This window comes from Herpailurus yagouaroundi, unplaced genomic scaffold (genome assembly GCF_014898765.1).
Source record: "Herpailurus yagouaroundi ecotype Mexico unplaced genomic scaffold, PumYag 77, whole genome shotgun sequence".
Lineage (NCBI taxonomy): Eukaryota > Metazoa > Chordata > Mammalia > Carnivora > Felidae > Herpailurus > Herpailurus yagouaroundi.
The window spans coordinates 96,010,083-96,025,485 of NW_024412388.1; the positions used below are offsets into that span (position 1 = coordinate 96,010,083).

At 35.9% G+C, this 15,403-nt stretch overlaps 1 protein-coding gene across 2 annotated transcripts in view; it reads left to right on the forward strand.

The window, feature by feature from the left end:
- Positions 1 to 5,260: 5,260 nt before the first annotated feature.
- The window catches only part of RAP1A (RAP1A, member of RAS oncogene family), a 75,781-nt gene continuing 65,638 nt past the window's right edge, over positions 5,261 to 15,403 (forward strand). The window contains exon 1 of one of the 2 annotated variants that reach the window (XM_040471298.1): positions 5,261 to 5,360. Coding sequence is in view for 1 of the 2 variants with exons in the window: in XM_040471299.1 (XP_040327233.1) it covers positions 5,347 to 5,360 (14 nt within the window). In the remaining variant the exon portion in view is untranslated. The remainder of the gene's footprint in view (positions 5,361 to 15,403) is intronic. The other variant, XM_040471299.1, reaches the window with a different exon arrangement.

A 15,403-nucleotide genomic window follows, 5' to 3' on the forward strand; every position in this document is an offset into this window, starting at 1 on the left:
TCAGTATATTTGGCCTTTTTGAGAACAGCTAGGGAGACAATGAGCAGGAGGGAGTGAGAGTTTAGGTTAGAGAAGTAACTGAGCATTATAGGTCATTGTAAGAACTTTGGATTTTACTTTGAGATGAGCAACCATCTATTGGAGGATTTTACGGAGAAGAGTTTCTGAGAATCGTTCTGTGTGGAAATCAGCTTGGCAGGGAGTTGAGGTGGGCAAGAGTGTGAGCAGGAAGACCAATTAGGAGGTTAATCTTTATTTTAAACCTTTTTCGGAGGTTGCAAAGTAGTTCATCTACCCTTTGTTGGGCATTATAGGCAGTTTGTTTCCCCTAACTGAAATAACAATGAAATAAACACTTTTGTGTATGCAACATTTTCTTTCTTTTGGAATATTTCTTTGGGATTAATTTCCGGAAGAAGGACTGCTGAATCAAAGTATATGAATTTACTTGTCTTCTTGATGTATCTGTGAATTCCTTCCAAGAATACGTTGTACTAATTAAAGTGATAGCCACAGTCATCAGTCTTAAGTATCAAAACAGTTGTCACTGGCATTGAGTATTATTATTTATTACTTAAAAAGTCATTTGAGTTATAAAAAAATATCTTTTAGATTGTTAGGTTGAATTTCCCAATAGCTTGAATTTAGAGTTCATATGTTTGTTCACCTCTCTCTTCAACATTTAACAAGAGAGTGCTGATTGTTCGGGATATGGAGATGAATTAGACAGGGTTTTTGTCCTCAGGGAGTTTTACATTCTGTTGTAACTTAGATTCGAATCGTTAAATAACTTAAAATCTTGCTATCTTGCTAAAAGTTTACTATCATTTGTGAACTTTGTTATTATATGGCTGATAATCTTTTATATAAAATAGACTTTCCGGGGCGCCTGGGTGGCTCAGTCGTTTGAGCGTCCGACTTCAGCTCAGGTCACGATCTCACGGTTCGTGAGTTCGAGCCCCGCATCAGGCTTTGGGCTGATGGCTCAGAGCCTGGAGCCTGCTTCCGATTCTGTGTCTCCCTCTCTCTCTGCCCCTCCCCCATTCATGCTCTGTCTCTCTCTGTCTCAAAAATAAATAAACATTAAAAAAAATTAAAAAAAAATAAAATAGACTTTCCAATTAAGCATCTAATTCTTCATATTGATAATTCCTTTTTTTTTTCTTACAAAGGGAGTTTTAATTAATTTTTAATGTTTACTTTGAAAGAGAGAGAGCATGAACGAATGGGGGAGAGGCACAGAGGAAGGGAGGGAGGGAGAGGAAGAAAGAGAGAATCCCAAGCAGGCCCCATGCTTTCAGCACAGCCCAATGCAGGGCTTGATCTCACAAACAAACTGTGAGATCATGACCTGAGCTGCAATCAGGAGTCAGATGCTTAACTGACCGAGCCATCCAGGTGCCCCTACAAAGGGATTTTTAAATGATATCTGCAATTTGTGTAATTTCTGTTTTGCATGTCTTTATAATCTTAAAACTGACAGCTCCATGTTTTGTTCTTTGCAATAAATTATGCAACTAGTACTTAGTTGAATTTTTAGATTGTTATAATTCTTTACAGTTACTCAAAACACAGAGACCATTGTTTCTGTTAAATAAGGTTAGCATTGCATTGTTGACATTTTTTTGAGTTTCAAAGGGAGAATGATACCAGTCTGTTTGGATAGAAATTGTACCACTGTGAGGGCATTGCTCAGAGTTTCTAGTTCTGGAATCTAGATGGTTCGATTTGGCATAAGCAGAGAACTTCACCACCTCTGAAGTGAGTCAAATAATTGAGTTACCTGCAAGCACCTAGCTCTGTGTTTGACACATGCTAGGGACCCAACAAATGTTCCTGCAACCTCAAATAACCTCTGAGTTCCCAGTTCTAAAATTCTCATACTTTAGAAGTTCAGTAAAAAAAAAAAAAAAAAAAAAAAAAAAAAAAAAATTGTATAAACGGTTTATATATTAATGTTGTGGTGAGTTTAAAATTGTGAACTTAAAATTACTTCCTCCTAATGTTCTTTTTCGGATTAAACTCATCAGTTTTAAAAAGAGTTATGGCGTATTTCCAAGTATATCCTGTCCATTCTGATGTCATATATTGCTGCATGACTTAATGCCAAATTCACATCTTATGAAAGTGATCAGGGTTAAACATGAATGTATTTAAGCTTTCATATGTTATTGAGATGAAGCATCCATCCCCCCTCTCCCCTTTTTGTGCGTGAATTTTGGGGATTACAAGTGATAGTTTTTATGTGCTTTTCAGTCTTTCATGTACAGAGTTAATATTGGCCCATTCAGGTTATGCATTTTTGTAATAGTGGTTATGGACACTGAATGATTTCACACACTCTTTACAGTCCCCATCTCACAGTTTTGAGATGAGTGCTTAAGAGGGCACTTTGTTTCAAAGTTAAATGATCCAGAAGAGTATTGAACCTATAAGCTTAGCTTATCATGATGTACTGATCAGCAAAGCAGTTTAACAGAGAACTATGCCATGCTCTTGTTTCCGCTTGAAAATAGGCCTTTAGAGGTAGAAAGTAAATGTGTGTACCAACAAGAAAAGGAAATTGTGTGTGATGATTATGGTGGAGTTGAAACAAGAAACAGTGTACTTTTATAAGTGGTCTAAAAATAATCATTTTAATATAATTTTCAGAAGTATATGCTATGCACATGGTGGATTAAATATGTTTTATGAAATTAACTTCAATCATTAGAGAAGTTAATGGCTTTTTTTTAAAGGTACTGATGACTTATTTTTTTAGGCTAATTCCAGATAAGTCTGGGAAAAAATTACTTTACATATTCAGTTTTCTATTTCTAGCCTATTTAGTTGCCATTGATAGAGATTGGTTCAAAGTGTAGAATGGTAAAGGTAACAGAATTTGGAATTAAATATGTAATCCCGTGTTTGGTTTCAGAATTTATTCAAGTTAGTCCATATTTCATAAGAATAGGAATATACGAAGCTACACTTTGTAATTGGTAAAAGGTACTGTTGGATTAATTAAAACTTGAAGTACCTTACTTTGAACTCCAAGTATATATACCTGTAACATTCATGGTTGTTTGCAGTGTACATTTATTCTGGTTGTATAAAATAACTTTGCTCAGGATAGAACTGTTATAGTTATTAACCACAAAAGTGTAAAAGTAAGAGAGGCACAAAGAACTGGGTGCAACTGTTTCTTTGGGCAAATCCCAAATGTAGCTTGTAAGGTTCTAAATTAGTAGTAGGAAATTATCTCCTATTGCAAACTGAACATTTCACATTGCTCAGATGTGTAATCTGAAGAGTAAATTCATTCACTGTGTTTTCAGTGATATTTAAAAACGCATTTATAAACAGGATCATTCTGTTCTAGACAGGTTGGCTGTATTATAGAACATTAAGCAAGCAACCATAACTTAATTATTTTAGCAGTTGAAATTTAACACTAATCTTTGGATTTTATGCAGTTTTATTCTTTTTTTTTTTTTTTTAATTTTCAACGTTTATTTATTTTTGGGACAGAGAGAGACAGAGCATGAACGGGGGAGGGGCAAAGAGAGAGGGAGACACAGAATTGGAAATAGGCTCCAGGCTCTGAGCCATCAGCCCAGAGCCCGACGCGGGGCTCGAACCCACGGACCGCGAGATCGTGACCTGGCTGAAGTCGGACGCTTAACCGACTGCGCCACCCAGGCGCCCCCCTGCAGTTTTAGTGTCTAGCCCAAATCATTGATGTCTTTTGATCTACCTTTTCCATTCCATTGAATGCATGTAAAAATGTTGCATGATTTTATTAATAGATTTCAGATTCAGTCATTGAACAGATGTTTGCATGACCCAATATTAAGTTCTTTGATGGAAACTGAGATGTGACGCTGTAGTTTCTACTATAAGGAATTTATAGTCTAATAATTTGTTTGCCAGGACCTGACACATGTTTTATAAATAAATGTTGTATTTTCACGGTAGAGTGGAAATAGAATGATACTCTTTTTCTAAGTAAAATCAGTGTGATATTTTCAAAATTTTCTTAGTAGCTCAACACCTATTTCTGTGGTATTATTCCCCCGCACCCGTGGTGTTATTTTCTGACAGCTTACTATTACAAGAAAACCAGTTTCCCAGTTTAAAATACAGTAAAGTAAAATAAGAATTGTTTCCTTACTGTCTATTTTACTTTACTCCAAGACCTTTTTGGGGGGGGGGTGGCAAATCGCTCTCTGCATATATGCCAAACTGTAGCGAAGTCCCCCTCCCTGCCCCCAGTTCAGTTGGCAGTTTTAATTCTGTGTTTAATGCAAGAATGTTTATTTATTTATTGTTGTTTTGTTTTTTTATAGAACAGCTTAATCTTTTTTTCTACACCGATAAAAATCATCTTTTGCCACTAAAGTTAACTATGCCCTAGAATAGAAATGTTCATGTAGATAAAATGCATCACTGTGCATTTTTAGTGAATGCTGGTAGTTTGCCAGCTTTATTTTCAAGTTCCTCCCCCCTCCAGACTTAATTGTGATGTGCTTATAAGGGAACAACAGTATACATAGTTAATTTGCAAAACCAGAATAGTTTTTCTGGTTTTTCCATTTTGCATGTTTTGAGTTAGGATTAATTGGACATTTATTATTCTCAGTAGACATACATTAAAACAGTTCATTTAACTGTGGTGTTTTCTGTTGAAGCATTGGCTGACTTTTAGATAGTGAGCCTAGTGCAATTGTGTGAATACTACTGAATTTTGGATGACATTCTTTACACAGTTTAAAAGTAAGTGTGAGTATAACAGAAGCTGGAAACAAAACCAGTTTGACTTTTTTTTTTTTTTTCTTCTCACTAGGAAGTATTTCTTTTCCAAGTAATATGCCCTTGTTAGGTTCAGGATCATTTTCAGTAATTATAGCCACTTAAACATTTTTTTTTTTCCTGTTTGCAGTAATTCATGTTCCACTGTGGCAGATTTTGAAAAGAACATAATTGTAAAGAAATGGAAAATCATTTATAACCCATCACCTAGAAATAATTACTGCTAACATTTTAATGTACATTTTTCTAGTTCTTTCGTTGCATGTACACATTTTTTAATTTTTTAAAACATGGAATTATACTTTATATACATTGTTTTGTTCCTACGTTTTTCTCTGAACAGGATATTGGTCTCCTAGTGTGGGACTTCTCGGTTGATTCTTTATAATATTACTATTTTAAATAACACTGGGGCAAACATTTTTGTACATTTATCTTTGATTGCATCTCTGTTTTTTTTTTTTTCTTCCTTTAGGATAGATTCCCAGAAGTGGGATAACTGGATCAGAGGGTGGTTACCCTGTGTATAAGAGTGTGTGTCTCACTGCACCTTCAATGGCATTGAGTAGGTCAGTTTTTACAATCTTTGCCAATTTGATAGATATCTGTTACAATTCTTGGGTGGTAATCGCAAAATCCTCTTATTATTAATAATCTGTAAAACCATCACAGTGTATGAATAGTAATTTGCAATCATCTTTGAAAAAGTTGCCTGGAATGAATTTCTTTGAAAATATTTTAGGTGAAAGTAATCTTTGTGACAAGAAAAGACATTCCTTGAAGTTGCAATTTGAGCATTGTTCTTTTATTGGAAAGAAGTAGCATTTTCATGTTCTCCCTTTGCTAAACTGACAAACATGAGAAAGCTTATTGTATAAGAAGCAGTAAGTGGAAATGTCATGTAAAATTAAATCATTTCAGATAGTCACATGGTTCAGACAAAAAAAAAAAAGGCAGTGCAACTTAGTGTTTAGAGCAGTGGCTCTGGACTTAGGCAGCCTGTGTTCAAATCTTTGCTTTGCCACTTACTAAGTATATGATTTGAGGCAACTTACTGAGTTAACTCAAATTTAATTTGAGATAACTTCCTAAATATATGATTTGGTGTTTCTGAACGTTGGCTTTCTCATCTTTACAAGCAGAATAATAATGCCTACTTCTTAAGTTTATTGAGAGCGTTAGAAATAATATGTAAAACTGCTTGGCACAAAGCAAGCATTTAATAAAAGCTAGCTGTTGTTAATTTTTTTTTGCCCGATTGGGGGGGCGGGTAGGGCAGGAGATATCATCTGTGTATCCTTGTTTACATGAATAAATGCAGAGACGCAAGAAGGTCATGAGCAGTGGCAGCTGGAGGGGAGTGGTAGACATTCTTTATGGTAGGAATGGCATGAGCCAAGATAGAAAGTTCAGGACAAGTTGGAGGACAGGGGGTTGATTTGACAGAAGCCTAAGCTTGTGTAATTAGAAAATATGGCGATAAGGCTCTAGAGAGATTTATTGGGCTAGACTTTGGAAGTCATTGAATGCTAGGTTGAGAAGTATAGACTTTATTCAGGAGCATAAGATGTTTTGATATGAGGAAAGTGACCCAGTCAGTGCCTTTATCTTTTGGAAGATGAATCTAGCTACAGAGTACAGAATAAATTGAGGAAGAAAGGGACTGAAGGCAAGGAGGCTGGCTTAATACAGGTAAGGCATATCTGAGGGTTTAACGGAAAGCAAGAGGGAAGGATTTGAGGAGAGTTGCTAGGAGTCATTGTTGTGAAAGTCTCTGGGTCTTCAAGTGCACCCAGTTTGGAGATGAAATTCACAAGGAACAGTCTGAGCCTAATGGATAGACGATGAAGAATTAGGAACCCCGAGAGAACATAGGACTCACTATGTATGCTTTGGTTGTTGCTACTTTTTTTTTTTTTTTTTTTATGTTTTTATTTGTTTTTGAGACAGAGACAGAGCATGAGCATGGGAGGGGAAGAGAGAGAGGGAGACACAGAATCCGAAGCAGGCTCCAGGCTCTGAGCTGTCAGCCCAGAGCCTGACGCAGGGCTCTAACTCACAGACTATGAGATCATGACCTGAGCCAAAGTGGGACGCTTAACCGTCTGAGCCACCCAGGCGCCCCAACTACTTTTTTTTTTAACTGAAGGGTAAAAGATTCCTATTATTTCATGTGTGAAAAGCATATGTTTAAGCTTTCTTCGACCAATGGATAGGCTGCAGAAATGTTATTTATTTAGCATTTGGAGTTCTTAGTTAAAAAGGACCCCTCACTTTTAGACATTATATTTCTGGAGGTATTATCTTAAAATACTTCATTGTAAGGTTAAATTCGGAATGTGGTCTTTCAGCATTTGTCAATGCAACTGGACTTTAGAAGCATCAGTTGTGTGAGCAGAAGTGAAGAAAAGTGAAATGCAGACTTCTCGTTAAACACTTAGAATGCTGTGGGCAGTGAAATACAGAGCAATGAAAAATAGGAAATTGAGTATAGAATCTTCAGAGAGAATAATACTTTTAATATTCTGTCCTTCCCTACTTAATTTCTCAATTAAAAAAAAATATTTGCAAATGTCATTCTTAGTCATTGTGGTACCTGGCTCTAGTTCTGTGCTAAATTGTACTTTCCACTTGGCTGAATAATAAGCAAGAAAGTTTGCCTACAGACTGATATTAATGTTTCTTTGTGACTGGTAAGTAAACTCACATGGGCTGTGGATTATCTGCTCCCTGTCTTCTTTTAATACCACCAGTTGAGAAAAGAAGCAACCCCCAGTTTTTAAAAAATAAATAGAGGCTTGTGATAACTTTTAAGGTATTTACATTTTCTAAACCACTGAATTGTTACACCTTTCTTCATTAGTTATTTGTATTTAAAGGTCTTCCTTTTAAAAGTATTTTTAAAAATATTTTTAAATTAGTAAGCAAATGTAGCACATAGTATTAGAGATTGTGTGTGTTATTTACTACAAATACTGTGTTTTTCTTATGTGTAACTGCAAAAGCCCATGTATTGTCAATCAAATGAGATTTCATTTGCCAAAGAGACCTCAGGTATTCAAAACAGTTACAAGATTCCAGTTGAGTCTCTTTTGAATTGGTTTCAAGATCTTTCAACAGAAATCAGAACTATACTCATTCTCCTAGGTCTGATCACTCTTACCCCTCTCTCCTTCCCAGCCATAGCTGAGAGCAGGATCTTCCCTGTTTTGGGCCATTCCAGCACTGTCGCTGTTAGGGCAACCGTGGCCTTCTCAGTCTGTATGTTTTATATTCTTAGAAGCTTTCCTGCAGGCATCTTGGCAGGAAAAATAAGTTATTAGGTTGAGTGGCTAGCAGCTAATGGCATACTTTTTTATAAGAAAATTCACAATTTTATGTCAGTTATACTTCAATAAAACTGAAATTAAAAAAATCATTTACTTTTTTTAAAGTTTATTTATTTGGGGGGGTGGGGCAGAGAGAGGGAGACAGAGAATCCTAAGCAGGCTCTGTGCTGTCAGTGCAGAGCCTGATGCAGGGCTTGAGGTCACAGACCGTGAGATCATGACCTGAGTTGAAATCAAGAGTCGCACACTTAATGGACTGAGCCACCCAGGCACCCAAAATTCATTTACTTTTTACATGAGGTGACAAACAAAGTGTGTGAAATATTTTCTGTCTGAAAGGATAGACATAAAAGAAAGTTCACTTGTTGAATAGAATGTTGTATACATTTTTCTTATTCTCTGTAGTCAAAAACATTTTTTTTCTAATTTCTTTTGAATCAGTAATTTTGAATGCTAAATGTAAGTTCTTTACTAAGAAATCAGTCTTTCTCCAGAATAGTCTTAAACAGCTTGGCCCAGTGATCCAGCAAATAGTAACTGCATGATTATTGGGTGCCTTGTAGTATTCTAGGAGCTAGAGATAGAGCAGTGAATAAAACATGTTCTCATGGAACTCTTGATATTGGTGGGGTTTGGTGGTGGTAGAGAGAAATAACAAGCAAATAAGGGAACAGGGTAATTTCAGAGATCACAAATGCCCCGAGGAAGCTGTAACAGGGTGAAATAGTAGAGTGATAGGAGGGTTTAGAGTGATAGTAGAGTGATAGCAGGGAAAGCTCTGAGATGGTAACATTTAATCTGAGGCCTGAATGAATAAAAGCTAGATGTGATGATTTGTAAGAAGAGTGAAGTAGGCAGAGGGCCCCTGTGGTACAAAAGCCCTGAAGTGGGAACCAGTAGGTCACGTTTAAGAAGTCCATAGTGATAGGCTGAGAAGAGACTGGTGGATGGGATGGGGTTGGCAAGAATCAAACCACGTCAGGCTTTGGTGAAGGGTTTGGATTTTGTTCTTATAAATACCAGGGAAGACACAGGGTATCACTACCTACTTACCTTTATGGATAAATATATGTAACTTTTGAATTTGAAGGTGGTGTTACTAATGATACTGGCCTAAAACAAATCTGTAGGGTAACCAGTAGTTTCTTTAGACATAGAAAATCACTAACTTGGTAAATAAATTACGTTTTTCCTAGGGGTCTGCAGAGAAAGGAACAGATTATTCCCATATTGTAAAAAGCCTTATGAAAATTATGTATGTTTTCTCAATAGATTTAAATAGGTGAAATATTGTATATCTTTGCTTTGACCAATAACTGTATTGACTCAAATCTTTGTGACTGATTATCACAAATCATTATCATATATTGTGATTTGTAAGCCGTTAATGAAATAAAACATGCTTGCACCTCAAGAACCTAACACTGAGTTTCATTAGTATTTATGCCTTTGGCAGTTTGAGACTTCTGATTAGCTGTTACCTATCTGGTTAATTAAATGTCAGTGCAGTTGGTAGACAAAAATCTACCAAAAATCTAAAGATGTGGAATCTGTGGACAAAAGAAGAGATTTTTCAGAGTAAGGTTGAGAACCACTGATCAGTGTCCTAATCTCTAGAGGGATCTACAGGGAGAAGGGAAGTAATGTTTTTTTGAAGGTAAAATTACTGTATCTCACGTAATCTACACAGCAAATCTGCGAAATATTGTTCACTTTTTACAGATAATAAAACTCAAAGTAATTATATAACTTATGACAATTAACAAACTCTAATTATAAAGGATCATACTGACAGCAAACTTCCAGAAGAGACTACCACAGTTACAAAGCATACAAGTGATCAATAAATATTTATAGTTTACTTATATCCAAACACGAATAAATGAACAAGTAGGTGAATCCCTATATTCTTATAATCCTTTCTTTAGTGTAACACATCATTTTTCTTCCAAATGAGTCTAGAAAATTCCTCAGAAATAATTGGTGTCACCTTTTTTCCTCTGTAAATCTCCCCTCACCTCACCCCCCCTCCCCCCGAAGTTTAAGTTACTTAAAATAAATCACACAGTAAAAATCCTGAGGAGGGAAATAAAGACTAAAAACTTGGGAAAGTATAATTTCCACTTTGATTTTAACTGAGTAGTCTATAATGTTTTTAGTTTTTAAAACATTCAGGATATCATCTTTTGTATTCATATTCAAGATACCATCTTTTGGTTCTATGTCTCTTATTTTTTTTTAACTTTAAAAATTTACTGTAGTTTTCTGAAAACTATATTCCATTATTCCAACTGATGTTAGGCAGAACGATAGTATGAGATCTCTAAACTGTGTATTTATAAAACTTCTAATCCTTTAAATGAATTAATGTCTTAATAAATTTAAGCTTAGAGTTTTTTCAAATGAATACCTAATAGGAATGGATGCCTAAGAGATGAAAACAGATGCAGGTCATCTAGGGAGTGAAACTATTTTAGATGAAGATTACAAAAGAGAATGGATTGTGATACAGGATTAACCATAGGAGAATAAATAACACATGGAAGTTGCTATGATTAGAAAAGAAATTTATTTTCCCCGAAACAGAACCAAAATTGATGAAATGTGAGCTGTAAGGACATAAATTAATGTTGAATGAGTAAAAAGAACACTTAGTTTAGAGATGGTGGCCTATAGGGACCTTCAGAGAGGATATGATGAACCTTACCATGTGTGGCAGTAACATTATTTCATGGAGTGTGGGATCTGTCATGTTGATTTGAGTTGGAAGTACAGTACAATAAATGTAGATAGAATGAACAGGGTTGTTTTTGTGAAGCAGGAACGTATTTTAAAATTTGTTTCCAGTTGTCCGAGACTAAGGTTGTAAGATGACTGGTCTGTAAAAAATACAACTTTATATGACATTTTGGTTCTTGGTATCCTTGAAGTGTTCTTGTTATTTTGGGTTTTTTGCTATATTTCTGCATGACAACTTTTAGACTGCTTTCTGTACATTCCACTCTTCCACTCTAATCGTAGAATCAGTTTAGTAATGACATACATAACCCCTGGTATGAAATTTTCATGCTTCCGGACATTGTTTTGCATATAAAGTAGAAGTGTAAGTTTGCCCTGTAGATGTGTATATCTAAAAATTGTGGGTGACTTTGATTAATTATTTGAGAATATCAGATTTATTTAAGAAAAACCACGGGCAAGTGAGTTTAGATGGTGAATCTTATGTCTCAGACTCACCTTTGTTTGTTTAGATTTTCAGGTAGTAGGTTACTTGGATGGTGTTTCTTTTACATCCAAATGGTAAGTCTGGAATTTGAGTAACTCAAATTGGTTGAATAGTATACTCTTTTTAAAAAGTTTTTGTGCCTTTTGAATAGTTTCACACTTAGGACAAACTTCATTGTAAAACATTCCTTTGAACTTTAAATAAATATTCAGTGACTTCTCATAGTACTCCAGTATCATAGTTTTCACATTGTAATAGGACAGTATTATAATTCAAGAACCAACCAAAATCTGCAGTTGAAACCATGAGTAGAGTGGTTTAGATGATGTAGTCATTCTGTTATTCCCATTTTGTCTTAGACTTGGGACTACTGTCATCAATGGGACGAGCTTGAGATTGCAAGTACCATCTGCTTGCATGTGTATGTAAGCACTAGGCCTTCAACACTGGATATAAAGAATCCTCGCTTTGTGGTGCTCTCAGCTGGCTTTGCTTGGGTTCCAGTGTACTGGGCTGAGCTTGTGTCTAGAGTGAATTGTCGCGGTTTTGATCTTCTGCAGCCATAACACTTCCATAACCATGTCTTCGATATATTGATGTGCCGAAGATGGATGTGTGCCGTTTTTTAGTAGTCCAAAGAAAATGCTTATTTAATCAGTAAAATTTAACAACGAGTTTTTAAAAACATTCAAATACTTGCAAGAGAGAGAACACTTTATGTAAAAAGTCCAGTAAGCCAAAGTGTTTTGTAGAAAATCAATCAGAATTGTATTTGCATGATTTTTAAAAAATTCTCTATTGTTAGGAGAGAAATAAACAGACTACCAGTGTTTATATAGTATAATTTCAGTTCTAAATTTTACAAAATACCTATTCATATATAGGTGTAAAGGAAATACCAAAAGGACTAAAGTTATCTTGAAGTTGGGATTATAGGTGGTTTTATTTTTTTCTTTATACCTTTTATTTTCTGAATTTTTATACATCATATATTTTATAATAAGAAAATGAAAGTAATAGGGGCACCTGGGTGGCTCAGTTGGTTAAGCATCTGACTTCGGCTCAGGTCATGATCTCATGGTTCATGAGTTCAAGCCCCACATCGGGCTCTCCACTCCTGGTGCAGAGCCGCTTCATAGCCTCTGTCTCCTTCTCTCTCTGCCCCTCCCGCTCTTTCTCAAAAATAAGTAAACATTAAAAAAAATTCAGAGAAAGGAAAATGAAAGTTCTAAAATGAATTCATTATAGAATAGGAAATGAAATTTAGTAAAACTTTTAAAGATGAAGATTCTTATGGGATAAAATGAGTTAAAGGCTGTAATGATAAAATCTGTATTTCATTATTTTTTTAAAAAAGTTTAAATGTTTATTTTTGAGAGAGAAAGAGCGCAAACAGGGGAGGGGCAGAGAGAGAGGGAGACACAGAATCGGAAACAGGCTCCAGGCTCTGAGCCATCAGCCCAGAGCCCGATGCGGGGCTCGAACTCACGGACCGCGAGATCGTGACCTGGCTGAAGTCGGACGCTTAACCGACTGCGCCACCCAGGCGCCCCTTCATTATTTTTTTAAAAAAGTTTAAATGTTTATTTTTGAGAAAGAGCGCAAACAGGGGAGGGGCAGAGAGAGAGGGTGACACAATCTGAAGCAGGCTCCAGGCTCTGCGCTGCTAGCGCAGAGCCTGATGCAGGGCTCAAACTTTCAAACCATGAGATCATGACCTGAGCTGAAGTCGGACACTCAGCCAGCTGTGCCACCCACGCACTCCTAAAATTTGTACTTTAAAACCAAGCAAAATCAAGTTGCCTTTTATGGGGTTTAAGGAGCAAGAGAAATGGGAAGAGTATTGTACTATTGATACGATAACTTGGACAATTTTTGTTCAATTCTTCTCACTCAGGTTTGCCTCAGTCACATACATTTATATGATGTTTTATGGATAATTATTTAATTACAAGTTTTAAATTTATTTATATAGACAGATGATACACCAAATCTCACTTTGAATATTTGGTCATTTGGTAGTAACATATTTGTGGTCAGCAGGCAAAACACTCAGTGAAGGTTTGCAGATCACAGATCGCATCTACCAGCTGCAACTTCACCTCCTTATTTCTTGTTGTTGTTTTTTTATCTGTAAAATGGAAAAAGAACAATACCTATTTCTTAGACATGTCTGAAGACTAAATAAGTGTGTGTGGCATACAAAAAGCACTTAAATATTATTGCTGACACTGTTTGTATTACCACCACTGAAAGTTGGCTTTGGTGGCTATAAGAAATTGGAGAAGATTGCTAGGGACTGGAGCGATATCTTACACTTTGTATCCACTACTTTGACTAATCCAGGTATATTCTCAGTCAGTTAAATAGGACTCTTAGCTATGCACCAAGGTAGTTTCATTTTTATGTATGCAATAAATCTTGGCATTGTGGTTTAACATTTTAAACCTGGAGGATTTAACAAGGGAGATTTTGAATTTGGTGTAGGCAGAATTTGGAATCCTGCGTATTTCAAGGCCGATGTGCCAAGTTAAGTATACTAACTAGAGAACTGAGTGTGACTGACTGCATCTTAGTTATTATTATCCAACAGTGACTTTTGTTCCTTGTTTAATTTGCATCATAAGAGCAAAGAAAACCTGTGTTTCTTTGTGACTAATGGTGCCTTTAGAAAGCCAATGGTTATGTTGGCCTAAGTGAGTTTATTTGCCCCTAAATTAGGGGCAAAATTTATCAGTATTCCTTTTTTGTTTTATATTCTTCACAGTGCCTTGTACCCAGTAGAGATAGTGAATAATAGGGTGTGTTTGAGAGTTCATGAAGAAATTTGAATCAAGTTCCTTAAAGGAAAGGGAGGAGTTTAGCAGGGATTCCTAGATTTCTAGGCTCTTAGTTTAATTTTATCACTTTAGTACATAATTTAAAAATCTCTTAGTCTTAAAATCTATCTGCATTTCATATTTCCATGGAGTGGGATGATGATATAAATATGCCTCATTTAATAAAAGCCACTCGCCCCATTCATAGAAATCTTGATTGGTCTGCAGTAAGGCCAAGGAATCTGTAGTTTACTTCTTCAGGTGAATCCAGATGTTCTGATGCAGTACTTTATCAATTTCTTTATATTTTCATTTTAGTATTATATTTTAAAAACTCTGTATTCTATTTTAAAGACAGTATAGGAATAAATTTTATATTCAATAATGAAAATTAATGCTTTCTTAACTTTCATCATATCTCTCTTTTTAATTAGTTAACTGTACATATATTACCATTCAAGCGCAAGTAATAATCGAATTCATTGTAGAAAAATTGAGAGTACCAATGAGGCAGTGTTTCTCAACCTTTTTATCATTATCGCTTGTCCTGCCCCAGTGTTTTTAGATATTATTTTTCTAATTGTACCCCCTCATAAAATTTTAATACCGCTCTGTTTATGTATTATATATTAATTTGTGTTTTATAAGCAAAGAATGTTCATTTTCTTTCCTTTTTTTTCTTTTGCCCTCAGTAGCCAATTTTCATCCCCTTGGGGGCGATAATGTCCCTTTTGAGAGTGCATGAAATAAGCTAAAAAAAAAAAAAAAAAACCCTTAATTTTACTTCTCAGCCTATTAGTATTTTGGTATATATCTTTCCCAGTGGTTTTTAATGCATATGTATTTTTTTCTTTTAAAAAATGAGATCATGGGTGCCCGGGTGTCTGAGTCAGCTAAGTGTCCGACTCTTGGTTTTGGCTCAGGCCATGATCTCAGGGTTCGTGGGTTTGAGGCCCACATCGGGCTCTGGGCTAACAGTGCCGAGCCTGCTTGGGATTCTCTCTCCCCCTGCGGGCTCTCTGTCTGTGTCTCTCTCAGAATGAATAAATAAACTTAAAGGAGATCAGAAGCATAATGTTTCATTTTCCTTTTAAAAATATATTGTGGGGGTGCCTGGTTGGCTCAGTCGGTTAAGCGTCCGACTTTGGCTCAGGTCATGATATTGTGGTTTGTGAGTTCGAGCCCTGCGTTGGGCTCTGTGCCAACAGCTCAGAGCCTAGAGCCTGCTTCAGATTCTG